The sequence below is a fragment of the Epinephelus fuscoguttatus genome, linkage group LG21 (genome assembly GCF_011397635.1).
Source record: "Epinephelus fuscoguttatus linkage group LG21, E.fuscoguttatus.final_Chr_v1".
NCBI lineage: Eukaryota > Metazoa > Chordata > Actinopteri > Perciformes > Serranidae > Epinephelus > Epinephelus fuscoguttatus.
Window position 1 is genome coordinate 17,210,642 of NC_064772.1, and position 26,525 is coordinate 17,237,166.

At 41.8% G+C, this 26,525-nt stretch overlaps 1 protein-coding gene across 1 annotated transcript in view; it reads left to right on the forward strand.

The window, feature by feature from the left end:
* The first annotated feature begins 718 nt into the window (after positions 1-718).
* Positions 719-26,525, forward strand: part of LOC125881619 (collectin-12-like) — a 50,354-nt gene continuing 24,547 nt past the window's right edge. Inside the window, 3 exon segments of the mRNA XM_049564823.1 lie at positions 719-986; positions 988-1,030; positions 1,942-1,992. Of these exon segments, the coding sequence (XP_049420780.1) occupies positions 954-986; positions 988-1,030; positions 1,942-1,992 (127 nt within the window). The 5' untranslated portion in view covers positions 719-953.

Here is a 26,525-nt window from a genome sequence, read left to right on the forward strand (position 1 = left end):
ACAAACCAGAGCTGTACCCACTCTTAGCTCTATGCATTCAAACTTTTAAGGGTATAAGTGTAAGTGTTCTGGTGTGTAATAACATGTCTATTGTAGTAGATGTTCTGTGGGATATATTGTGATGTATGTATTCTGGTATATGTACTGTGGTGTGTGCATTGTAGTATATGGATTGTGCTCTATGTATTTTATTGTGCCTTCCATGTTTATAGTGTAGTGTGGTTGTATGATGTTTAAAACTGCATATTTTTAATAACATTATAGGTCTACATGTAAAAGCCCAACTAGGGACGAGAGTTGAAAATAAGCAATAGCTATAAATTCTGTGCAACACATCAGTCCCATACTCTGTATTGGAACTATGTTAAATTGCGTCATCTCTATAAATAAAATTAAAATAAAATCAATTAAATTCAATTCAAATAAAATAAATTAAAATAATACAATTCATTTCAGTTCAATTCAAATAAAATAAATCGAATTCAACTCAATTCAATTAAAATAAAATATAATAAGTCTATTTCAACTTAATTCAATTAAAATAAAATAAAATAAATCAAATTCAGTTCAACTCAAATGAAATAAAATAAAATAAAAAGTAACTTTTTTTCCCTCCACAGAGATTCGTATAGAAACAGTGTTAGTGCCTTCCCTACAGTTGTCTGGACTCTTTGCTGTTACGTAACAAAAACTCTTTAATTCTGAAAGCGTCACCGGAAGTGCAGCTGGTCTCTGAGTGTAACTTAACAGTGATAGTAAACGCACAGCACTTCTTCTTCCTTCAGGCTCCGTGAACATCACATCACTGCTGCAAAATCTCTTCTGAAGCAAAGCGAGAAGCACAATGGGATTTTAAACCCAAGACTCGACATGAAGAAAAACTGATAGCTGTGTGTTATTTCTTTTATAAGTGTGTGTGTTTTCTGTGGAGCAAGTTTACACCTTCGCACTGGATGCTGAGATGCGCAGAAAGTGACAGCGGTCCTCATCTCTTCTACAGTCCTCAACGAGTTAGAAAACGCCATGAAAGGTTTGTTGCTTCTCCATAAAGCGTGTGTTTAAAGTGTGTGTTTTAAATCCAAACATACAGATTACACTCATGACAGATTTCTGTGCGCATTTTCTTTGTGGTGCGCGGCTCACATCTGGATGACATTACGGTACTGCGGTGCAGAAGTTGTGAAATACTTGGGAGTTTCTTCCCTTTTATTCCCAGCACTTAGTCGCATCTCAGAAGGATATAAAACACCAAATAATGTTTGCACAATTAGACCACATCGAACTTGTTAAAGTTGTGATGTCTAAGAAACAAGATGCTTTCACAAGAAAATATCCTGCACACTGATGATGATCCGTGCACATCTCTTGTTGTGCATGTGATTTCCAGCTTACAAACTGATGTATGTGTGCTTAAGCTCCAACCAGGGGCCACTTGACTGCATTTGTAGCATCCATATCTACACCGTGTTACCCAAGAGAAACTGGGGTGAAATAAGACTCTGACCCCCCACCAGCAAGCACACACTCAGCTCATCCCTCTGTGTCTCCCCTGTCTCCCCCCTCACTCCCATCTGTTTACCATTACCAGTGATGTTCCCCCTGCTCTGCTCCAGTCTTCAGTGTAGTGCTGCACAGTGTAATTAGGGTTTACTGTCAACAACCCAGAGAAACCACAGCCTGTGGCTTTTACAGTTCTCTGGACCTCCTATCTCCACACACACACACTAGATATCATACTACACTATCTCCAACCTAATGCCTTGATGGCTGCCTCCACTCTGCCAAACACAGATCACTGTACTCAAGGATAACTTTATGAATTCTTGGCTCTGTGCAGCTGCCCTGTAGTGTTTCTTTCAGTTTGATTTTGCCTTAGACACTATATACCTCCAGCAGAGCACATTGACCTACTTATGTCATGTTTCTGATTATGTCACACAGACGACTTTGCAGACGAGGAGGAAGTACAGTCTTTTGGATACAAGAGGTTCGGTGAGTGAAAAATCCTTCTCTAATCATAAAACTTTTATTGCTCTCTGTCCTGCTGTTACTCACCTTGAATTACCTTGATAATTAGAGGCATGGCGGTCTAATTGAATCCTCTAGTTAACACAAAAGACACATTTTTCATGTCAGGACAGACAGCTCATCTGTCCTGGCTTTTAGCTCGGTCGCTAATGGTTCCGCAGGGTGCGGGTGAAACGTAAATGTGGCTGACAGTCTGTGAGGTCCACCTCACCACAGGCCCAACGACTGCTGACAGAGCTCGCCAGATCAAGGAGTACCCGTCTCTCTTTCATCCACTTAAATTGAGTCACTTGAACACGTTGACTCACACAAACATGCCGCAGGACCTCAGAAATGTGGAGCAGCTCAAGCTGAAATTGTAGTCAACATATATCTCTGTGTTGTGGTGCAGACGGAGTTCACATGCATTTGGTTTGTGTACAAGTGCACTCATGCACATGCACCATGAAGGCTGTGTAGCTTAAAGGAACAGTGTGTAAGAATTGGGGGGATTTAGTGGCATTGAGCAGTGTAGACTGCCGATTGCAACCAGGTGAAACTCCTCCCTGTTAGAATTCCTTCAGTGTGCAGGTTTTTACCAGGAGCCGAATCATCTGCAAAACATACTGAGCAGGTGATTACAGCTGGTAAAGTTGTAAGTTGTAGTGTTCTCCCGGCACTGTTCAGTGTGTTTAGATGAGCCACTAGCCTAGCACCTGCTAGTATGTGCTAACCTTTTTTTTCCTGCTAACTAAAGATCCAGATGTTCAGGTTTTTACCGGGAGCCGAATTGTCCGCAGAGGTTTCTTCCACTCCAAAACAAATCCTGTGATCTATATCGGTGAAAACACTGAATAAAGTAGTTTTACTTTCATCAATCAGGGTTTTTTTTGGGTGCTCTTGTTGTAGAGGGGCCTCTAATGTGAGGCCGAAGCCTTTCAGCCCACAGTCCGTGTCCGTGACCACATATGCAGCTGAATAATCCGGGTCAGTGTGCTGCAGTGTGGAGAGTATCTCTGCAAATGTAAGCACAATAATGTAGTGCAGCAACTTTCTTACCATCGCATCTGAGCTGTGCTGCTCCAAAGACATCAGGAATCTCACATCTCTGACTGTTAACGTAATAATTTTGTGCAACTTTTTGGCGCAGAGATTGTGTTGTGATTCACACACTGTTAGAGTACTTTCTTCTGAAGTGACCTGCAGACGCTGGTCCCACCCACCTCAGCCTGTCATGGTTTAAACATTATCCACTTGAAACACTTAAAGAGACAAATCAGGACATTTAAAGGAACAGTGTTGAGGATTTAGGGAGGTTTGGTGCCATCTAGTGGTGAGGATTGCAGATTGCAACCAGATGAAACGTCTCCCAGTGAGAATTCTTTCAGTGTTCGTTGTCCAGGAGGTTTTTACCTGTTGATTTATATCGTTAAAGACACTTAATGAAGCAGTTTAACTTTTAAGAATCAGCGTTTTTCTGATACTCTCATTGAGGAGGAGCCTCTAACTACAGTGGCCAATGCGAAAAGGTGAATGGCCCTATCTAGAGCCACTGTTTGGTTTGTCCTTACTGGGCTACTGTAGAAACGTGGCCATGCAACATGGCAATCCTTTTGGACGAGGACCAGCACCCTATGTAGATATAAACAGCTCATTCTACAGCAACAAAAACACAACAATTTTTATTTTTTAGGTGATTATACACCAAAGAAATCACACTTAATGTATTGCTTTCCATTTCTGCAACCAAATCCCACTAACTCTTAAAATCTTACACACTGCCCCTTTAAAGTCACAGTGGGGCCCCATTCTCAGAAGTTTTCCCATTTGACTTGTACACTGGTAGTGAACTGGACAAGACCAGAATGATAAGGATAAAAAAGCTTAAAGGGTCAGCTCACCCAAATTACAAACACTTATGTATTTCTTGTGGTATCAAGCCATGCAACCAGTGTTGGTCATATTTTTCCAGGTTTTGGGACGTTTGTCCCTGAAGTTTTTCCCTACAATACAGTATGACAGAAACACGTCTTTCCAGGAAAAGTGTCCCCATGACTCTGGAGAATCCACAGACCTAACTTTCAGCAGACTTTAACTTTTGCCAAACATATAGTTCCCATTACTAATAAATCCTGTAAAGTGAAAACAATATGTCTCTAATTTTGATGAAATTACCCTTTAAATTAGCATCTCTGGCTTTTTTCCTCCATAGCAGCTATAATATGGTCCATTCTGCTCTTTCTCCTTTTCTTCTTCGATGTGAAATGCTCATACAATTTGTATTTTTATGTCATAAATGCACATTTGTTCCTCTGACATGCTGCATTAATGATCATTAAGCACAGCTACTTTTACACAGAAAGGATCAGTTCGTTTCAGCGCTCCCCCAGTCACTGATGTTGGGTTTTGTGAGGCATATGTTTGCCATCAAGTGCATGCATTCATGCTTTTTGGATAAAGAAGAAAAAACTGGCAGCAAAGGGCAAACGCTGTGTCACACACACACTCAAACACATCATTATTACTTTCCTTGGAGATGGAGCGCGTGCTCCATCTCGGTTGTGTTGATTCAACATTGATTTGGGATCAGGAGCCTCTGTGTCTCTGGATTTAGGGTGTTGCTGCAGTATGACTCATTCACACACAGTTCGGCCGAGGTCCACCAGAGTGGATGTGAGGCAGCACCAGCTGAGAGGAATTCAAACTGTGTTAAAACACAATCTCTTTTATCCGAGTCACCCGAGTAGAAGCATCCTGTTTGTCTTTCTCTGCGAGCGCGTGCGAGTCCCGCTCATGAATTAGATTAGAGAGCTGCAGGGTGGGGAGCCAAATCCTGCTCACTTTTAACTTTATTCAAATGAACTCTTGACATTCGGAGAAGTAGGAGGAGAGAGCTGCTGAACTCTGAGCTGAGTGCTGTTGGCCCTCTCAGGGACCGGGCAGCTGTTTGGAGGGGTCGACTCCAAGGGTCTGCCTCACCCCTCCAGAGGCTTTGTTGTGTAACAGAGATGCATTCATGCAAACCATCACAAACCCTCATTCTTCCACTATTAGCACCATAATGTCAGGACTCAGAGGAAAACAAGCAGTTATTTCCTCTCTGCATGTTTTGCTTTAATTGATTGCACTCTCCCAGGAGACTGATAGTGTTTAAACTGTTGTGATGTGTCAAAGCTGTGGCTGTCGTGCAAATCTGTGTCTAGTTTATAAAGTCACTACTGAGCAGTAAACATTGGTAAGAACCAGTGCATACAACACCAGTGGGCTTCTGTTTGTCTATGCATATTTGGATACACATTTCATATGGAAAAAGGAAGAAAGGCGGCCATTGACTTCCAATAAAACTAATACACAATGAAAATCAACTTACAGTGGTTTAAAACATGCACTGTGGATTAAATCACATATTATACAGTACATGTGAAATCAAACATGAATGACAAACAAGATGTCATGATCAGAAAAACAAGACTTTTTTATTATTATTAGGTTTTGCCTTTTGGTCTCATAGTTTCACACAAGCACTTAATAAAACCTAGTACCTATCAAGTATCAAGTACCTAAGTTTCAAGCTTCTGCAAGTTGATTTTCATACCTTACTGAAATGATTAGTAGTCAATGGCTGCCGATAAAGAAATCACACAATACCAGTGGGCTTCTATTTTTCTATTGGCATTTACATTTTAAATACTTTGCTATTACTGTTGACCATTTCTGAAAGTGCTCCAGAAGTTTTTCCATGAAGCCATTTACATCCACCAATTCTAGTACACAAGATGTCATTATCAGGACAACAAGAGGATTGTATTTTGTTTTGAATGATCTATTTCAAGTAAGTTTCAAGCTTCTGGAAGTTGATTTTCATACCTCATAAATGATTAGAAGTCATCGTTTGCCAATGAAGAAAGAAGTGCATACAGCACCAGTGGGCTCCTGTTTTTCTTTGCCTATTTAATCATACATTTCACTTACTTTGCTATTACTGCTGACCATCTAAAACACTCCAGAAGTTTTACCACAAAGCCATTGACTTCCACCAATTCTAGTACACAATGAACGTTGTTACATTGCTTCTTGTAATTTCACACAAGCACCTGAAGACCTCACAAAGAAAGTGAAAACTTTGCGATTGACCCCACGAAGATATAAAGGTAGCTAAATGTTAACTGTAATAATTTATCTTTTTGAAGTAAGTTTCAGGCCTCTGCAAGTTGATTTTTATACCTTACTGAAATGAATTCAGTTTGATCAGAAGTCAAGAGTTGCTGATAAAGAATTCAGTGCATACAACACCAGTGGACCTCTGTTTTTCTTAGCCTTTTTCTTCACATACTCTGCTATTACCACTGACCATTTTCTGAAGCGCTCCAGTTTTCCCCAGAAGCCACTGACATCAATTCTAGTACACAATGAAAATCACCTTGCATCTGTTTGAAACATACTCTAAATTGTAAAGAATTGTCAAGATGTCAAGATCAGGACAAGAAGAAGACTTTTTTTTCTGGATTATTAGGTTGCTTTTGGATTTGGTAGTTTAACACAAGCACTTGAAGACATCACAAAGAAAGTGAAAACTTTGCTACTGGCCCCATGAAAATATAAAGGTCACTAAATGTTAACTGTTATAAATTATCTATTTGAAGTAAGTTTTAAACCTCTGCTGTCAAAGAAATCAGTCATAAAACGGAAAATGGATTCCAGCACTGTAAAGAATACACGGCTTGTAGTTAATGGACTGAAATGTGCAAAAACACAGTGGTCCAGTCAGCAAGATGCCTCAGCATGTGAGATAAAGCGTGGGAAGGCTTGAGGCTTGAGTGCTTGAAGTTTTCCATATAAAAATGCATTAGGAAAGATAACGGAGCATTGGAATACCATATGGTTTGATGGTCAGCTTTATCTTCCCAAGAAGGGTTGTTTGCGAAACTCCCTTTTAGTTTCTTGAATTCCAAGATTAAATGCACTCATCACAGTTTTGTAATAAAATGCTCAAATGCAGCTGTGATAAAATCTGACACAGCTTTCATTCAGTTTCTTCACCGCTTTGGCAAACAAATACAGGCTCGCCTCCAGCTTTTCTGCATTATAAAGTACAATGTTGTCAACACACGTGTACAAGTAACATGTAGTGACCATGTTGCTGAAAAATCTTTAAGAGTACCTTTGGGGTTGTTTGTACGTTTGCTGACGTGCAAGGTAACGAGTCAGCTTTCCGAAGGTCAGAAAGAGCCCGTTGGGGAAATGCACACTTACACACACACACACACACACACACACACATTTTAAACAGAGTGAACTGTTTCTGATTCTCTATCTTACACAAACGTCACCCAGTAGGTATGCATACATCATGTATATTTACACAAATACACACAAGGACGCACATTTTTCCACTAGTTTGTATACAAGTAGAAATATATAAACACACACACATGCACACACACACACACACACACACACACACACACATATTCACTGAGTGAATTCATCTGGTAATCCCATCTCTCTCCCTGCCAAGTTGAAGCCAGGCCGGAATTGCTTCCACAGTACTCAGGCTTTAAACATATTTATTTTTCAGTGGGGGGTTGAAATAAGAAGGCCATTAGAATAAAATAGAAATCTACCTGAGCTCTGGCTGAACTCTACGGCCCCTTTAGAGCTGGTATAATCATCGGTCATTGGCAGTCAGCAGTTGCCCCTTGGCCCAACCCAAACCAGTAATCATCCAGTCACAAAAATCTTGTAACTAAAAAGTTTGGATCATGTCAAAAAATACAGTTGGCAATGTAGTCCTGTGCATATCCAGAAAACCTCTGTGGGAAAGGTGCTGCATACAAAGAGTGAAAAAAATCAGTAGAAAAGCCGTAGTTGTGCCGTTTAAAGTGTAGCGAGCTCTGATTCCAGTGTGCAGGTGCCTTCCGGAGGACAAATCTGAAACGAGGTGAAGCAAAGTCGAGCTAAGATTTTGGGTTCAACTTTCATGAAATTCCACTGTTGACTAATGGCAAAATAGTCTTGACAGTGTTGACCTTTAAGGAAACAGAGACCTGGATAATCCAAAATGGAGAATGTCATAGTATCAGCTGTCATATAACCCAATTTAATATGAGTTCTGCTCTCCAGAACTTTAACTGCTCCACAAAAGAGATGTGGAATGGTTTGCGCTCAGTCGTGCAAGAACTTGCTAGCTAACGCTGTGGAAAATTGTTTTGCTCCAGCTAAGCCCTGCCCACCTAAAAATGCCGTACTGTTTACTAACAGTAAAAAGGTAAATAATTCACAGCTGAATGCAACAAGAATATGCACTATGGAAACCAATCAAAGTAAGTTAGCAAAATGCCAGTGGCATCCAGAGGAAGCAGTATGTAGCATTATTATTTGAGACAGTGGAAGGGTTTTCCTGACCAAGATAGGCATGTTCTTAAAGGACAAAAATAATTTATCTATAATATGTAAAATGTTTGTGTGTTCAAAAGAATTACAAAGGACACATGTTTTCATCTCAATCCTTTGTTTAAAGGGACAGTTCACTCCAAATCAAAAAATACATATTTGTCCTCTCACCTGTAGTGCTATTTATCAATCTAGATCTGGTGTGAGTGTCCGAGTGTTGGAGATCATGGCTGTAGAGATGTTTGCCTTCTCTCCAGTGTAATGTAACTAAATGGTTCTTGGCATTTGGTGCTCAAAGTGTCAATTTTTAAAAGAAGAAAAAAAAAAAAAAAAACTCAACAGCAATGTCTCTTTCCAGAAATCATGACCTGGTTACTCAAGATAATCCACAGACCTTGTTGTGAGCAGTTTCATTTAGGAACTATTTTCTTTCTACCGAACTACACCTGCCAACAGTATCACTGTGCAGAAGGAAGTGTACATCTACTCATGGATGAGAGGCTTGTGTTCATGACATCGGAGATGTAAACATTAATGACAAATTGGTCCGGTCAGTCTTCCGGTTTCCCTTTTTGAGTGACGAATACAGACTGCTGGGCCTTCTAGCATAGAGAGTTATTTCCTTTTACGCAGGTGCAAAACGAACATGCTAGTTGGCCGCTAGCTGTAGCCTTTGCGGTGCGTTCAAATGCAACTTTTTGGCCAAGACACAGGTGAATTAAGGCGACGTAACAGTCGGCCTTCATCGCCACGAGTTCTTTGAAGTCAGATGGTGTGTCTGGGCCTCAAAGGAACTAGATGGCCCTCAGCTTGTTGTGCTCAAGGCGCAAAAAACATACATTTAAAAAAACTCAACAGCAATGTCTCTTTCTAGAAATCATAACCTGGTTACTCAAGATAATCCACAGACCTTGTTGTGAGCAGTTTCAAGTAGGAACTATTGTCTTTATACCGAACTACACCTGCCAGTTGTATCACTGTGCAGAAGGAAGCGTGCTTCGACACATTGATGGGAGGCTCATGTTCATGACATCGGAGATGTAAACATCAATGGTGTCAAAACACAAAAGGAAGCGTGCCTTCTACGGCTACATCACCTGTCACCACTGAGCTAGCTAACGTTACATGAGTAGATGCACGCTTCTTTCTGCGTGGTGATGCGTTTGGCAGGTATAGTTTGGTAGAGAGGAAATAGTTCCTACATGAAACTGCTCACAACAAGGTCTGTGGATTCAGTCAGTTACATAAACACAAACTCAAATAGGTTGGGGCAGTGTCAGTACACCAAAAAGTAAATTGCAACATTAAAGATAAAAGACTCTGAACATCACATACTGAAAATAAATAACTAGATACGAGGACAAAATTATGAACTTTTCACCAGTCAGTGAGCTTACAGTCACAAGTGAAACCATATTATATTATAATAAATTCACCAGCTTCCTGCACTGGCTCTCATGTCGTGCGTCACTGGGTGGTATTACTGTATTGATTTTCACTGGAGGCGTATTGGTCTGCAGGTAGGAGTCAGGGCCAATCATGAAATAACGGAGGCTTGATTACTCCATGCAGCAGGTCCTCCTGGGATCTGCCCTGATGTCTGGATGGGGGTCTTACTCCCTCTGCTGCTGGGTCTCCTGTTCCCACACATGTGGGTTTGGAGAGGCCGGGCTCAGGAGGTTTGCGGCCGGCGTGGAACCCAGAGTGCACTAATCTATTTCCTGCACTTGTTATGGTTTCTCCAGCGAGGCCCGGAACATTCCTGGAGCCGAGCTCGGCGTAGGGGTGTCTGTGCCTGGAACCAGCTGTGTCAGCACAGCCGGGCCTCGGTTCGGGCCCGGTGGGTTTCTCTGGCAACGAGCATCCCCCGGCTTCACAGCCACCTTCAGCTGTAGTCATAATGACACCTCAGCTACCACCTCATCCATTCTGGTTAACATGGAATCAAACAGGGTTATGTTGACGCTAGCTTTTGTCAGGCCCTGACACATTTAATACAGACTGTCATGTGATACTTTGCAGTGTGTTTGTCAGAATGTCTGATGAGGATTTTTATGCACTTTGCTGTGGTTTCTTGGCCTTTTTTACAGAGTTGTGTTGTGGTTTTCTCAAATTCTGCCTCTGAGTTCTTTCTTAAAATTGCGTGGCAAGATTCGATCACTTAATACTTTGGTAAATCGTCTAAAGCCTTCTTCACTGTCTGCCATACCACTGTCAAAAATGTTCCCTTGGCCTTGAGACTTCACAGTCAGCATGCCTTCGCAAACATTATTTAATCTGTGTGTGAGCACATTTGTCTTGATTTGTCTTTTTTTTACTGAACTTCTCTCTTTGCTGCTGTCCTTTCTCTCATGTGATTCTCATAGTCCGTAAAGTCACATTTCTTATTTCCATTTCCCTAAATTGCAGCTTGTCATTGCAGCTGCTGTAATCAATACTTTTGTATTAATAATTAAACAAATAGGCGGCACGGTGGTGTGGTGGTTAGCACTCTCGCCTCACAGCAAGAGGGTTGCCGGTTCGATCCTGGGCGTGGGAGCCCTTCTGTGTGGAGTTTGCATGTTCTCCCCGTGTCAGCGTGGGTTCTCTCCGGGCACTCCGGCTTCCTCCCACAGTCCAAAGACATGCAGATTGGGGACTAGGTTAATTGATAACTCTAAATTGTCCGTAGGTGTGAATGTGAGCATGAATGGTTGTTTGTCTCTATGTGTCAGCCCTGCGATAGTCTGGCGACCTGTCCAGGGTGTACCCTGCCTCTCGCCCGATGTAGCTGGGATAGGCTCCAGCCCCCCCGCGACCCTCAAGAGGATGAAGCGGTTAGAAGATGAATGAATGAATTAAACAAATAAAGATGTGTAATGTGAAAGGCATTGCTCACAGTGACAAACTCCTTGAAAAGCATCTTTCAATTGACTTTCAATTTCACCTCAGTGTTATGTAGCTTTGTAGCATCTTGTTCCAAAATCCACTGCATGCTAAAAGTTTGTGATTAATCAATAAACACTGGGAAGCATTTAGCAGCTTAAGAGCCACAGTAGATACTTCCCTCAGGAGTGGGCGGAGACCAAAACAGAGTTAGGTTTTTGGCTTTTATGTGCAATTTACTGAATTTTCGAGAGGTTGTTTTTTGTCCTGTGTACTCTCACACAGCACAATATCACAGGACGACAAAGCTCATTAATTATTTTTGGAATGAGGCTGGAATGAGGCATCAACCACTCACATCATGCAGAATGGAAACCATGATAATGGTGGACTTGTTGCAGCTGTTGCAAATTCCCTTCGCTGCCAGTGTGAATAGTTCAGATGTTAAATATTTGTGTCTTTTATTGGTCTGGTTCCAGGTGTGTCAAGGCCCTTAAAAAGAAAGTGAATAATGGACTTACTCTCATCAGATCAGATAGGTTAAGGAACCAAAGACATGGTGACCTTAAAATAACTCAAAGTTCCCTTGCTTTGACACAGTTCGGAACGCCAGTGTCCCTGGGGAAAGTCCTGCGTTGTTTGACCATCCACTACCCCAACCTTTCTCCTTCCAGGGATTTTCAGTCTTTGCGCTACTTCCTTCTTCACCCCCATCAGTGGTTCTCTATGGTCACTTGATCACAGCCTTCCCAGATACATTGATTATATATTACTGGCTCATGATTAGGTACATTATATGCAAATTGTGGTGCATTACTTTTTGTAGGTAAACGTACGAAAAGTGCATGAGAACAGCCTAATCAGAGGCCTTTACTATGAAGCAGGATTTGCAGTTAGTGTGGTAACTTCTACCTGCAGTAGAGTATGTTAACCTCAGAGTATCGGATCACAGTCTGGCAACACCCAGACTGCTGAAGAAAAAGTATACATGGACGAAAATCCAGAGTCTCAAGGGGAAAAAAAAGAGTAACCTTTATAATGTTAGAGGTCGTTAATAATAGTAGGTAATTTTATTGTTTCAGGGCTCTATTTTCATTCTTCAAAATAGAGCTCCTAACAAATATAGAGATCGTTAACAACACTAAACACATGATTTTAGCAGTGTTTTAACTTATGCAAACTCGATTTTAGTCTGTAGTGATAGTGTTGCTATTTTACACTCTTATTCCATCACTGCATCTCAAAATAATGAGACACCTACTTGATGAGGCCTCAGGTGGACCCAAACACGAGTCAAAGAAATGCTAAGTTTGCTCTGTGCCTGCTGGATGGATGCAACTTTGCTTTCATGTCATCATATTTAAAACCTGATGATATGTCAGTGTTGTGTTTGCAGCTTGTGTCTGCTGCTGCCACCGAGTGGGGCAAGAGGGTACAAACTGATATGGACGCTTAGAACATTATTTTAAGGGCTTCATAGTGAACTTCTCTGTTGAAAGGAACTCTTGTAGAAGCTCCAGACACAGACATACTAGACCCAAGTCTGCAGTGGGTTAAACACCTGCTGTAGAGAGCAGACATGGATGGGAAAACACTTACTGAAGTCACCTGCTAAAACGAGGGGGACCAGCTGTAAAACACAGGGTTTCTCTTTGACTTTCAAGGAAGTAAAAATGGGCTTTTGGCAGTTGGGTGCTATTTCTCAACAATTTAAAGTGATTTCAAAGCCGTGAATTTATTTTAAGCACTTTCAAGCACACATGGTTTATTCTTTACACACTATCAAAGGGTGTAATGCCTCTTTAACACCTGTTCTTGATTTTTTTGTGGTTTTCTCCTCCACACCTGTGGCTTGTTGACTAAATGGGCCCATTCAGTATAAAGAGAACTGTGTGCTGGTGCTCTGTTTGGCTCTGATGATGTCTGCTGCTCTTTAGCTTTATTAATTGGGTGATAATTTAAGAAGATATGTTCCCTTTACTTCATGCCACCTGGTGTCATGTGCAGGAGATTCTCAGTTGTGTTTTTGCGCCTTTGCAACTCCAAGCTGGGGCACTTTTTTGATTGATTTGTTTAAAAATGTTCATACCCACAAGGTTTTTAAGTAAATTAAAGGCTGTGAAGAGCCTTGAAAACACCTCAAAGAGAAAGTAAAGTGGTGACAAGAGGAGAAAGAAGTGTGCGTTTTTTTGTGTGAGTGAGAAAAAGAAAAGTGCAGACAGACAAATTATATTTCCCAAGGAGACACCCAGAAACAATGAAGTATAATGTGATTAAACAAATAAAGTCAGATGTCAGCCAGTGGCTTACAGAAACCAGCTCCACGTCTCAGTTTCACATGTCAGGCTTAAGTCTTATTTTCTCTGCGCAGAGACAGGAGAGTTCACCCTGAGATATTCAGAGTGTGCTGTTAAAGCTGGAACCTCTGGGTGTAAACAAAAAGATGATGTACAGACCAGGGATGAGGGATTTCATTCATATCTGGCTTTGGGAGAGTCTCACCACCGGACAGACGGGAGGAGAGATAACACCAAGATGCTGAATGAGCTAGAAGAGCAGGGGGCAGCTGGGCAAGAGGGTATCCTATCCCAGGAGATGTGGAAGGGAGTGAAAAGGAAGTGGGAAAAGGTGGAGGAGACTCAGCTGTTTGAAAGAGAGGAGCAGGAAGTGGATGGATGGGTTTGGAGACGCATGAGAGAAGCTCTTTGTGAGGAGATAAGGGTTTGTGAGTGTGTGTGTGATGGTAGTAGATAAGGAGGGAGTTGTAACCGTATAGTCTCCAGCTGGAACTGTTTATCTGAAGCACAAACTACACACCTTTATGACATTGGAGCATACGCACTCACAGATACAATTAGAAAATCATTAGTTTAGTGCTGCAGTTTCTCAGATGTCATTACTCAGTACTCTCAGACGTTTAGACTCGCTCTTATCTCCAGTATAACTCAATCCTTTCAACCTGGAATCTCACGGAGCTGAGTGAATGTGATGAACGGCAGCCAGGAGGGGAAATGGCAGCCGATCACAGAGAAATTTTATGAACACATCATTTTTATTTTTTTTCTCTCAATGTACAATAATAAAGCCTAGGATGACAGAAACAGAGGTGGAAAGTACATTAACACACATGTTGCCCAGAAGAATGATTTTGTGCTGATTTTACACAAAAGTATGAATGTAAAAATATAAATTCTTACTTTACTGTAGTAATTTGACAGCTATGGTTACTTGTATAGCGCGCTTAGCTTTTTTAGTCTAATAAATAAACAAAATAAACTCACAAACTGTTAAAGAAATAAATATTCTTTCACTTGTTTTCCTGAATAAACAGAAAGATACAACCATACACCCTCTGAATCCTCTTAATTTTCTCTTTCACTAAACTAAGACTAGCTTAATTTGCTTGTTGATTCACCGTAAAACAAACATCATTTAAACTTGAAAGAAACAACAAAAAAAACTGTTAACTGTTCCAACAATCACCAGTTTTGGTTTAGTTAAAAATAAACCCTTAATCCACTGAGTAAGATGTGAAAATATGCTGACTCTACACACGGTTTTACCCACTGTCTCTCTTTTTACAGTCCTGTAACATAATCCCCACCAGTTGCCATCTTCCTCAGCTCAGCCGCCTGTTCCTCCAGTAGTGACTGACCTCTGGTGGTGTGGCCTGTGCACTGCATCACCCCAATACAGCATTTCTGTATCAGTTGAACAGACAGAGGGGCATCTGTATTCTTGATGGTATTTAAAATCACATCATCTGGATTGCTTAATACTCAGTGATACTGCCCAAGCTGACTTGCATATTATTTTACATATATATTTTAACGCAGTTTTTCAGTTTGTTCTTGGGACCCCTGCTGAAAATGAAATGATGCATCTCAAGGTGTGGTATGATGATATAATAAATTTGACTATCATAATAGAATTATATGTCTAAACATCAATCAGTTCAGTTTGAAGTAAAATTGTGAATGCAGGGAGCTGTTTCATCAAATGTGCAATATGAGATCACTTCCTCTCACATTCACATTTTGACACATTCCAGTAATCGAAACAAAAGCCATACTTGTGACTCGTGCGTCAGCGTGCAAAAGCCCTGCTATTCTAGCACATTTCTGTAATTAGCCATGACAGTCAAATGTGGCGTTGCAATCTGGACTTGCAAAAAAAAGAAAAAAAAAACTGAGTAGTCACAGATGATCAATTGAAGCAGCAACAGCTGAGACATGCTGACCTTTAGTCTCTAATGGTCTAAAGGGGTTGAGATCCAAAAACACTGGACAGTGATCAGTTTAAATAATCAATTTTCCAGTTCAAGTCAATCTTAATTTGAACGAGCCGAGCTGGTTTATAAATCCCCAAACTGATCCTTTAATACATGACTTTCCCCATGGATGTGTGATCTCAAACCTTGTTAGTCTCATGCTGCCAGCCTTTGGTTCTTTATACAACAATACTGGTGAACCTCAGCTGAATCAAAACATGCCAGGAGCTGCTCCACTGAAGGCACCAAAGAGCCCTAAAGGTGGATGTCTGGTTGGATTTCGGGTTTAAAAATGATAAAGACAGAAGAGTTGGACAGAATTACAGCAGAATTACGCTATAATGTTGTAAAAAAAAAAATGCTACAAAAATTTCTGCAACCATTTAAAGACATCACTCAGATACACAATCTGCAAAAACATCTGATCCAAAACAAATCCCACTTGCGAAGGCATTTGCATTACTGTAACAGAAATATCCCTAATCGAATCAGTTTGACTTGGCAGTCCAATCATTTGGGAACTTGTGAATCGGAATCAAATCAGTTCAGGAAATCAGTGGCAATAACCGGCGCTACAACTTGACACCCTCGGGCTGTAATGCAGTTTGTGTGTTAAAAATCTGATTCCAAAAAGTGAAACCCAAAGCATGTTGCTGTCTCAGACTTTAGAGAGCTAATAGTTAACTGACTGTGACGTGTAAAATCAGTGGAGTGCCACTTTAAGTAAATGATCTGAATACATGTTCAAACACTGGACAGCAGGTAGAGAAACTACAGTACGATAAAAGATTTTAACATCACAGTCAGTTCTAAGGGATCCTGTAAACATTCTTCCAAACCCTCCACCCCCTCCTTCTTTTCTTTCTGTGTTTCACGGTCATTATGCTGAATAAAACAGCAGTAACATGACTCCAGGCGCTATATATGAAGAGCAGGCGTCGACTGGTGATGTTTTTGCCAGGACAACACATGTGCTGGTAGTTAGGTGCTATTTTCAATCTGGCCTGTGATCATCTGAGTGTCGGTGACTTTTTCGGACTCTCCTTTAAGAGTGAGGAAAAGCAGCAGAGTCCCCTCCAGCTCTCACACACCATAATAACCCCCGGTGTCCTTGACGTGACCCACATGCAGATGTCAGGGGAGGGTTCCAGGGGTTCAGTAAGGCATGTATTTAAGAGCCTTGAAGGGGGTGTTCAAACAAGGGGGTCTGAGTCATCGATTTCGTAATTAAATAAAAGAATAGCAGAGTGCAGAGAAGGTGCTCCAAGACACCTGCGTTCCCGTTACACCTCCAGTGAAAAGACTTTGGTTGGATTTTGGCGAGCTGCAGTTCTTTGTTCTGCAGGGATCAGTAGATCTTACATTTGTATTCCCTCCAGTGTGTGTGTGTGTGCATGTGTGTTCAGTCTTACAATAACACACATGATCACACTGTTGTAATACAAACTGAAAGCTTTTATATATGCGAGTCTCTTGTGTCCACGAACACTAAAAGTTCTCCAACACCTCCGGCAGCAGAACACACAGCCACAATTTAACAACGAATTTGGGGATTCTAATTCCTCCTCTTTTAGCATAAGTAATAAAACCTCCTAAATCTGTTATTCATGGTCCAAAATGTTAATGAAGGGGAGGAAAAAATGGCTGTGAGCGTTGCCAAGATCAACCTACAGCTTCCTGGTTTGCAAAAGGGAGTTGAAGCAGAGAGGAACAGAAAGGAACTGCTCCAACACTCTGTCAGATGCATAATGACTATCACATTTTCCATGTGTGGCTAAGACTGCAGACAGATGGAATTCACTGAATTCATTTTTTGGCACCTTATAGAGGTCTGCACAACGCTTGTCATGCATGCATATGGTTAATTAACAAATTAAAAAGCAGTAAGACGCTGCATATTTCTGTTGTTCACATGCCTCTGTAATTTGGGCCCTCTTTTTTCTTTGAGTCAAAGTGACTCCAAACATGCAGAGTTTGTGTTAGTTATCACTCACAATAGTCTGTGATCACTGACTTGATTTGTTTCCAACTTCCATGTATGGTAGTGCTGTTAATAAATCAGCAATTTGGCAAAAACAAGGAAGGGTTTGCAGATAAAACTGATAAGAAAAATGTCAAGTGGAGAAAAATGTTTTATGTGTCTGAGGAGGCTGTGGATGAAAAGGCTAAAAACAACAGTCTGTACATGTTCCAGAGCTCAGGGGCACATGTAATATTGTTATATACATTTTTCACTTATTAAAACTGAAATATAGTTCTAAGTATTTACATTATATAAATGACATAAAAGATACCTAGGAGTGTTAAGTCAAAGGTAGTCTGACTCACTGGATGTAGATTGAGGCATAAGCCTGCCATTGATTATTTTAATCATCATTCTCCCTCCCTTGCGTGTTACTATTTTCAAAATCTCCTTTGCTGAAACTGCATAATATTGACGAACGCATGCCTGCTTTGCTCTTTCGGTGAATTGTTGTAAAAAATCTACAACAAATGAAAAAACTTGTGAATGCACCTCAGAAAGGTCCAGACTCCATCTTGCTTGACTCTCATGTCCGACATTGCTCTGTTTTCTGACACGGCCAGTCAGAAAACTCAATCAGAGTTGATTTTCCACATCTTTCGAAATGTGTCCAGTCAAGACATACCTGAATTTGATCTTTTTTACACCGGGGGTCTGATCCCAGACCGTCCTGACACCCCATCAGATTAGCAAACAGAGCCACTCTCATCCTGGCAGGTTTGCTAGGTTAGCATGAGCTAAGACATAAGACACTGTGTCATTTAACAGTCCCAACAAACTCAAATCAATACCAAAACATCTCGACTCTCTCCTTAAACCTGTTAATAACCGCTAGGTAACATTAGTCATGTGGTGCTAACAGTTAGCCCTGTCACTGCGTGTGTATGTGTGTCCCCAACACTATTTTGCAAGGACACAGTCGCTGCATCCTGGGTTTAGTGCTGCCAAATATCTGCAAACAGATTCTGTGTATGTGTGCAGGGTCTGTAGGTGACGGGATTAGATTTGGCCGAATACAGCCTTGGAACCTGACAGCTTTTGTCTGACCACATGTTAGCTTGATTAGCTTTTTTAATTCGTCAGAAGAAGAAAAGCCTTTGCTCGGATATCTGCTGTCTACACCAGATCAACCTGAAATATTGGCCGTAGCCCCAGAAGCTTCATCGTCATCAGACCAAAACCCAATGGGCTCCAAGACTGAGCGCTAACTTGGACAATTGTCATTGGCTTCGAGAAATACAAACAATCCAGAGTGCTTTTCCCCAATACCAGAATGATAATATGTGCTTCCAGACCTTCCTCAGGCGCTGTCACAGCTCTGTGGAGATAGTTCTGGCTACAAGAGACAGAGACAACTGGATGTTATCGAAGCCTCTGATCCAAAATACATCTTTAGTTGCCTTTCACTTATCATCCCTGGATGTACAATGACCTGGATGACTGAGATTCTTCACAGCCATAGAAATATCATGAACTGTGTGCACTTTACCAAATCATGAGTTTGCATGGAAACCTTCTTTCTTTAGGGACACATTTTCTAAAGATGTAAAATCCTCCTACTGTTCAAAGGAGCTCTGAGTTTCTCATTTTCACTGTCAAATTATTCCCTTAAGTAAATCCTAAAATTTTCTCACGAGTATCTGCAATCAGAATACATTATTTTGTTCAGTTAAGTGAGTAAATACAGGATGACAGAATGTGTGATCACTTCAACAGTATTCTGTTACCTGTCTGCACAGCACAGATTGCCGAAGATTGATTACAAACTGTTTTTGGTCATCAGATCTTGCTGTTTGGACCATTAGAGTAATTTCTTTGGTCCTGGATGACGCCTGTGCAGCACAAATTCTTCCACTTTGCAGGGAGGAGTTTCCCTTCCCAGTACTTCTTCCAAATTACCCTAAACAAACAGTTGTGTAGAGTAATTTAAAGCCATTGTCTGGTGTCGATTACCGCTTTCAGTAAGTGGTGTGATTCACGACGCAGATGTCAGACAGTTTCTCTTGATGCTGCTCTGAGGTAGAACAGCGTGCCATCCTCATGTCTGGAGTGTGTGTGTCTGGACTGATTTTGGCAGAAAAAAACATCCTCTTCTTCCTGACCGGCAGCGGGAGAAGATGCCTTGTTGTCATTCAGACTGACAGACCACGCCTCCGCATCCGACCGCAGACGTGGCGGGCCACCCAGAAGGAACTCCGGCACACATGATGCTGCATAACAGAGAGCATTCCTATTGTTGCCCACCTCAGAGAGCATCCCAGACCTGCGTTTCAATTTTGTCTTGCTGACTTTGGAGGGAAAGTGTATAATTTTATAATTGAACATTATGCATGTGGTTTGCTCTCATCCTTGAGTACGAACCATTGTGTTGAGCAATTCATACAAGAAATCATAATTTAAAATCACCTTGGAAAATGCTCAGTTATGAGATTATATAACCATATTTTCCAAATTTGCATACATTTTCACCTCATCTGTAACTGAATTAATTCTAAGCCTTTCATTTAAGGCAGTCCACCCACCTGACAGCACTCAGACCACAGTCATATTCATATTTTACAGCCCTCTGTGTTCTCTCTGTGTTAAATGATAGAGATTCTCATTACAAGCAACCCTGAAATCACAGAGCGGCGTTCTCCACCATGACCATAATGTTATACCGACATTACCCACAAGCAACACCAGAGCAGAAACCGCCATGTCGGGTAGAAACTGTCACGCCACAGTGGAGGAAACATTCAGAGAACACAAGCGGTGCTTCGGTGTAGACCTGTCCTCCTCCATATAGCAGAGTCAGTGACGGATGTGGCCAACATGGTGATGAGTTTGACTGATGTGGGCAGGGCCTGTAAAAGAAACTGTCCCATTGAGAGTTTCCCCAACCAGCTTTCTGTCAGGTATTCCAAAAATCTGCACAGCTCTTTAAAGCCTTCCTGGTTTTATCTGGCAGCATCTCAGCAGGACAGGAACTGTAGTTCACTATATTTACATCTCAGACACTGTTTTAGTGCGACAGACTTCAACAACTGAAAAATAAACTTTTCCTCTGGTGGATATTTTTAGCTTTAGATGTTTGAAGAACATTGTGCAGTTTTATCAAAGCAGAAAGTCTGTGGAGACAAGACATGAAGATCTTTCTGTTGCTGTCTTTTTGTTCATTCATCCGGCTGAGACACTTGCTGTCCATCAAGCAAATCCAATGCAAAACACACCTGCCTTTAAGATTTTTAATTGTCAACAACACACGTTACCCTAAATTTACTTTTGAGGTTCCATCTTCATGTAGTTGTTTCCAAAAATCCATCAACCATGCATTCCTGGTCAGTGTAGAGTTCTTCTTGGTCACTTCACCTTACTTGCCACCCTCCTGTTTTCCCTGAAGACTCCCATTTTTTACTGCCCTTCTGCATTTTCATCCCGAGGTCACAATCTCACCCGAATTTCTCCTTACTTATTTCAATCAGGAGAGATTTGCTCTGAGAGAAAAGAATATTTATTTACATGAGAAATATGAAGAGTCTTTGGTGATTAGACCCCATCATGATGTCATCTATTTCAGGAGGGAACATTCTGTATAACATGTTCTCGCCACCCCTAATCATTTCAGTGAGGGAAGGTGCCAGAGAGGAAGCGGTTTCAAACACGGCAGTAGTTACAGCACTAGCAACTTATAAGGATAACAAGAGGAGAAACTGGCCTGGAGTAACATCTCCACCAAACCTGGCCTCACTCCGAAGTCATCGAAATTCTGGTGCTTCGGCGGCGTCTTTTAACATCAGCATGATATGTGTCCAGTCACTGTTGCTCAGCAGCATCAGGGGGAAACGTGGTGATAGAAGAACGAAAGTTTAGGTGGCAAAAATCCAATTAGCATTGGTGGGAGGGGAGCGTGGATGGGTCCAACAAACACCAACTTTCACCCAGGAGAGCGGTGTTTGTGTCCCTTAAGAATCTAAAGCGAAACCCTCTTCTTTTTTCTAAACCTAACCACATGTTAGTCAAAAAACATCAATTCGTAGTGTTGTACTGACATAGTGCTTTTATTTGGAAAGAGACTGTACACGGTGTCCCAGAACGTCAACAACCAACGCACCCAGGGTACCTTTCACATCGTACCTGGACGTGGAAGATCCATGACTAAACGTTGATATGTGACGAGGTCGGAGTGAGAATGTGTTGTTTGGGGGGAGGACACCCAGACCCCCTGCTTTGGTTTCAAAATCCTTCTTAATTTTGAGGTCTCGCGGTTCGGAAGTGTGCATTTCACTGCTGCCTTGGAACATGCAACTAGTGGCAGATATCAGTACTGCATGTGTAGGCAGTTTAGCGTAACACAAAGCTGTGTTGGTTGCAGTTCCCGAGCATCCATCTCGTCTTTTAAGGAGAATGACTTCAGCTTTAATATTTACGTGATTTGCATGCATGAGTATACAGTATACACCACCTCCTTTACTACAGCCAGGATGCTGTTCATGGCCTACAAGAAGGTAGATAAAAAAGATTCAGAAACTGGCTGCAAACAAGTGAGAAAGAGGTGAATTTGAATGCCTCAGATACCATTTTGTGGTTTATTATCGCAGCTGCTCATCAGAGGGAAAATGCCACATTATTTATTTAATTCCTGGTTTTCTCTGACTGGCGACATTTAGCTGTTTGTTTTTCTTTGAAGTACTTGCCAGTGCTCCGTTGGCGCTGGGGAGTCTTTGTAGTGATTTTTGACTGGCACCTGAAGCAACCAGCGGGACATCTAGACATCGATCAGATGAGGTTTCAGAAAGGAATAAGTGTCAAATTCAAACACTGTCTGGTTATGTTGTGAGGTGCTGCACTTTGTGATCACTTCTTCCAGGTGAATGGCAGCTGCATGAAGACAAACAGTCTTTGAATCTTGTTTTTTGTTGGATAAAGTGTTTCTCTTGTTTTTCTTGTCCTGCTCTTCTACATTCTCACTTTGAATTCACTTCTTTCTGCTGATGGTGTTGTGTTTCCTTCAGAGTAGAGCGTAGGCAGGCTATCAAATTCTGGATGCTAATGTGATGGTCATTAACCAGTGGGCCACACACACACAGAGACAAAAAGAAACACACACACTTTACTAGAGAGCTGCAAGGTTTTGGGGTGTTTAAGCTCTGATGTTTTGCTTTGTAACTAAAACCAAAGTCACTTCTTTGGGCCCCAAATCCCTCAGCTGAGTAAGACCATTCCCTCTCCCCACTCCGTTGTTGATGTAGTTTTCTGGAAAGATGACCTGTTTGTGTAACTGCAGCGAGCGCTGAGTCTGTGCAGAGCCGAGCGGGGCCTCCGGGCTCGTGGGAGGGGGCAGGGCTGCAGGGTGGGAGGATGCTGCCGCAGCCTGCATGCCTGTCTGACCGCGGCTCATCTGAAAACCATTTTGGAAGTGTTTATTTCTCTACCTTTACTATCAGTTGGTGAGTCGTCATTATGGTGGGATGAGGAGTGGAGTGGGCAGGTTGGCCAGCTCTCTGTGTCTCTCCACAGTTATTTGCAAGCTGAAGGACGATTTGATATTCTTTCTGTTCAAGGAAATGAACAAAGAAAAAATCTAAAGTCAGCAGTCTTTTTGTTTCTGGATGCCTGGCAAGAAGAAATTAACTTTTTCACATTAGAGCTGCACTCATCAGTGTTTTTGTATTATCAGCACATGAAATGTGTAATGAGGAAGGAGTCGCTAGTAATTAGGTACAATTATCACCTGCTTCCTCTCAGCTTTATGGAGAGTTTTACTGACTTTTAGCTCATTGTTTTGGTTTTATGGCCTGCAAACTTTATCCTCATTAACCTCCTTTCCAGTTTTGATAAATTCACTGTACACTACCTGTGCAAAACCAAAGACAAAGTTAGCAGCTAGCTGGTGAACAGCAGCTAAAGAGTAAAATATCTCCCTCAGGAGATGGTGGAGACCAAAACAAAGCTAAATAAAGGTATAAGGTAAATAGTAGACGTGGCTCCATGTAAATGTCAATGTCTGTTGGACGTGTAAAAAAGCAACTGTAACACATCCGCCATAACAACTTTTTTAAGGTTATAATGCTAGCATTTTCAGCTGCCCATAAGTGGCCAAAAAACAAAGAATGGAGCTTTAAATATGTCCGGTAGCTATTTTCCAGGGGCATACAGTAAGTGTTGCACTGCTCTTTACATGCTTAGACTTTTAACCATGTTGCACGACTAGCAACTCATCAGGTTTAGTGACATCAGTGAAAACATCTACTTTAGTTAACATAATTTTTATATAGTACAAGAAGTGAGATTTTCTGCATCTTTCAAAATCATATTCGGGGGGCATCGGTAGCGTAGTGGATAGTGCCGGCGCCCCATGTATAGAGGTGATGCCTCGCTGCAGCGGTCGCGAGTTCAACTCCGGCTTGCAACCCTTTGCTGCATGTCATCCCCCCACTGTCCCCCCACTGTTTTCTAGTTGGAGCCGTGCCTCGTTTTCAAACTGTATGGTTTGACTAAAATGAACAATGACAGCAATATAGTCCACGATGAGCAGCACTAAAATCAACCTGCGTAGTTGTCTCTCCATTGTGACATTAGAAGGTGTCACATTTATGTTGCAAGTGTACTCTTCTTCAATGGTTTGTTTACTTCCTGGATTTTTCCTGCATGGAAATTCTGACCAATCAAGAGCGGTTTTCTCACACAAGGCATTTGATCTGGTCTGCTTGTAAATGCTGCCGTGAGAACACGAACCAACTCTAGGCAACTGAAAGCACCCTGAATGGAGACCAACTAATATGAGGGTTTATGCACTCAGTGAGCCAGAATACAACCATCTACTGCTAGCTTATCTAGGATGACTAAGCTAGCTAATGTTACAGCTCAGCCGAGGGGGGCGCAGTTAATATAACATCTCTTACTATAACGAACATGAACCTCTCGTCCATGAACAGATGCACGATTCCTCCTGTGCGGTGATACAGTTGAAGGGTGTAGTTTGGTATGAAGAAAATAGTTCCTACATGAAACTGCTCACAACAAGGTCTGTGGATTATCTTGAGTAATCAGGTCATGATTTCAGATGTATTTATTTGGCGCTTTGAGCACCACAAGCAGAGTGTCATCTGTATTGGAGAGAAGGCAGACATCTCTAAGGCTGATGGGATGAACTGTTCCTTTAACAGAAATTTTCTGCTTCTTGCCTCTTGCCTGTTTAATATGTGTCTAGTGTAACCCCATAAACCTTTCTTCAAAGCAGATCTGACAGATGAATTTGATATTTATGTGGAAAAATTATAATTCTGCCTGGCTCCCCCACAGCGAGGCGGCAGACAGTTGGAGCCTGGGAGAGCTGCTGGATGCTGCAATCTTTCTTGCCTCATAATTTGACAATGCCTATTGTTGGATGTGATGCAAAGCTCAGTCAGAGATATCCTTTTTTCTCTGCTTCCCAGTTGTACGTGGATGATCTGGCCCGTGTCACAGTCCCAGAGAGGTTCTTGGCTCGCTGTGGACGATGTGACATGGGTTACTGACTTTTCCAGTTCATGTGTCACTGCTTTCTCTCCACCTCTCAGATCTTTAAATCATTTTGCTTTTCCACTCTCCTTGGTATGTTCTCACATTTCATTTTTTCTCTCCGAACTCATCCTTTTTGCAACTGAGCTTTGGCCTTGTCCTGCCTGTCTTCACTCCTCCTCTCACTCCTCCTTCATTCACTTATAACCACGAGCATCGTGCCCGCCTGTCTCATGTGATGGAGGCGTATGGTTTCCATCACATGTAATAAAAGCGATGGAGCCTGAATCAGGCCACACATGGAGCCAGGATGGTGTCAGTTTCCTGCAGGGCCTCAGAGCCATCCCGTGAACTCAGAACCCTTTGGCCCTAATCCTGCACTTCCTCTGATTGCGTCACTGGCAGGTACGGCTCCGAAGTGAGCGCAGTGGGCACGCTGCTGAACGGAGTAAATTCTCGAAGCTGTTAAACAGTCAGTTATTAGGTGAGGTAGCCATGAAGCCAGGACCTCCGCTGTGAGAGCTTTATGCATTGGTTGTGGAGTGTGTTAGGCGTGTATGCACAGCACCTCTTTTTAGAGGAAAATCCATCTATCCAAGTGTGACTACAAGAGCGGTTAGTGATGTATCTTTCATTTCTATGTCTATATTTTGTTCAGTGGTTCCAATGTTTTGTATAAAATCTCCTTGATCTTAAGTTTAACTTTTAGTTTTTTCTAGCATATTTTGTTGTAAGAAATCACTAAATTGGACAATGCATTAGTTCAGGCAGGACACAGTGTCAAGCTCAGCTCACATCCCAGCTACATGAGCTGATCTCAAACAGCCTATCAACTGATGGAGCAGCTGATTGATGGAAGGGAGTCAGCTGATGGATCACATGATTCCTTTCTATACAACAAATTAATGAATCTCATTCAGGGCGCTCTATTTAAACTGCTCTGGCCTGCCTACTGTTATTGCTTTCTCTGCAAGGTGCTTTGCAACCAGCCCCCACCCCAGCTCCTCCTTTTCATGCTGTGTCTGACTTATCAATGTCATTTCTGTTTGTCATTGATGCTGCTCCGTTCTGTTCCCGGGAGGTCTTTGCTGCTGCTCTCCCCGTCTTAAGCTTTCAGTGTAGGTGCATGGAAGGGCAGGGAGATTTGCTCTCTCTGCCTCAGGCTTTCCTTATAAGCATGTGGAAGGGCAGAGAGGTGTGCTCTCTCTGCCTTAAGCTTTCCACATAGACATGTGGAACAGGCTTTCTGCGTAGGCCTATGAAAGGCAGAGAGGCCCCAGAATAGAACCATACTGCCAAATATAATTCCGCAAATGGAAATAAAGTTTTCTTTGACTAAAGTGGTCCTGACTGAACTGAGATTAATGTCACCAAGGCAGGTTGAGGACAAGAAGGTGCACAGAGGAGGTACATTGAAACATAACAGAATCCCAAAATTTCCATACCGATGCCCCACTAATTCTTAAGTTGTGCCACATTATTGAG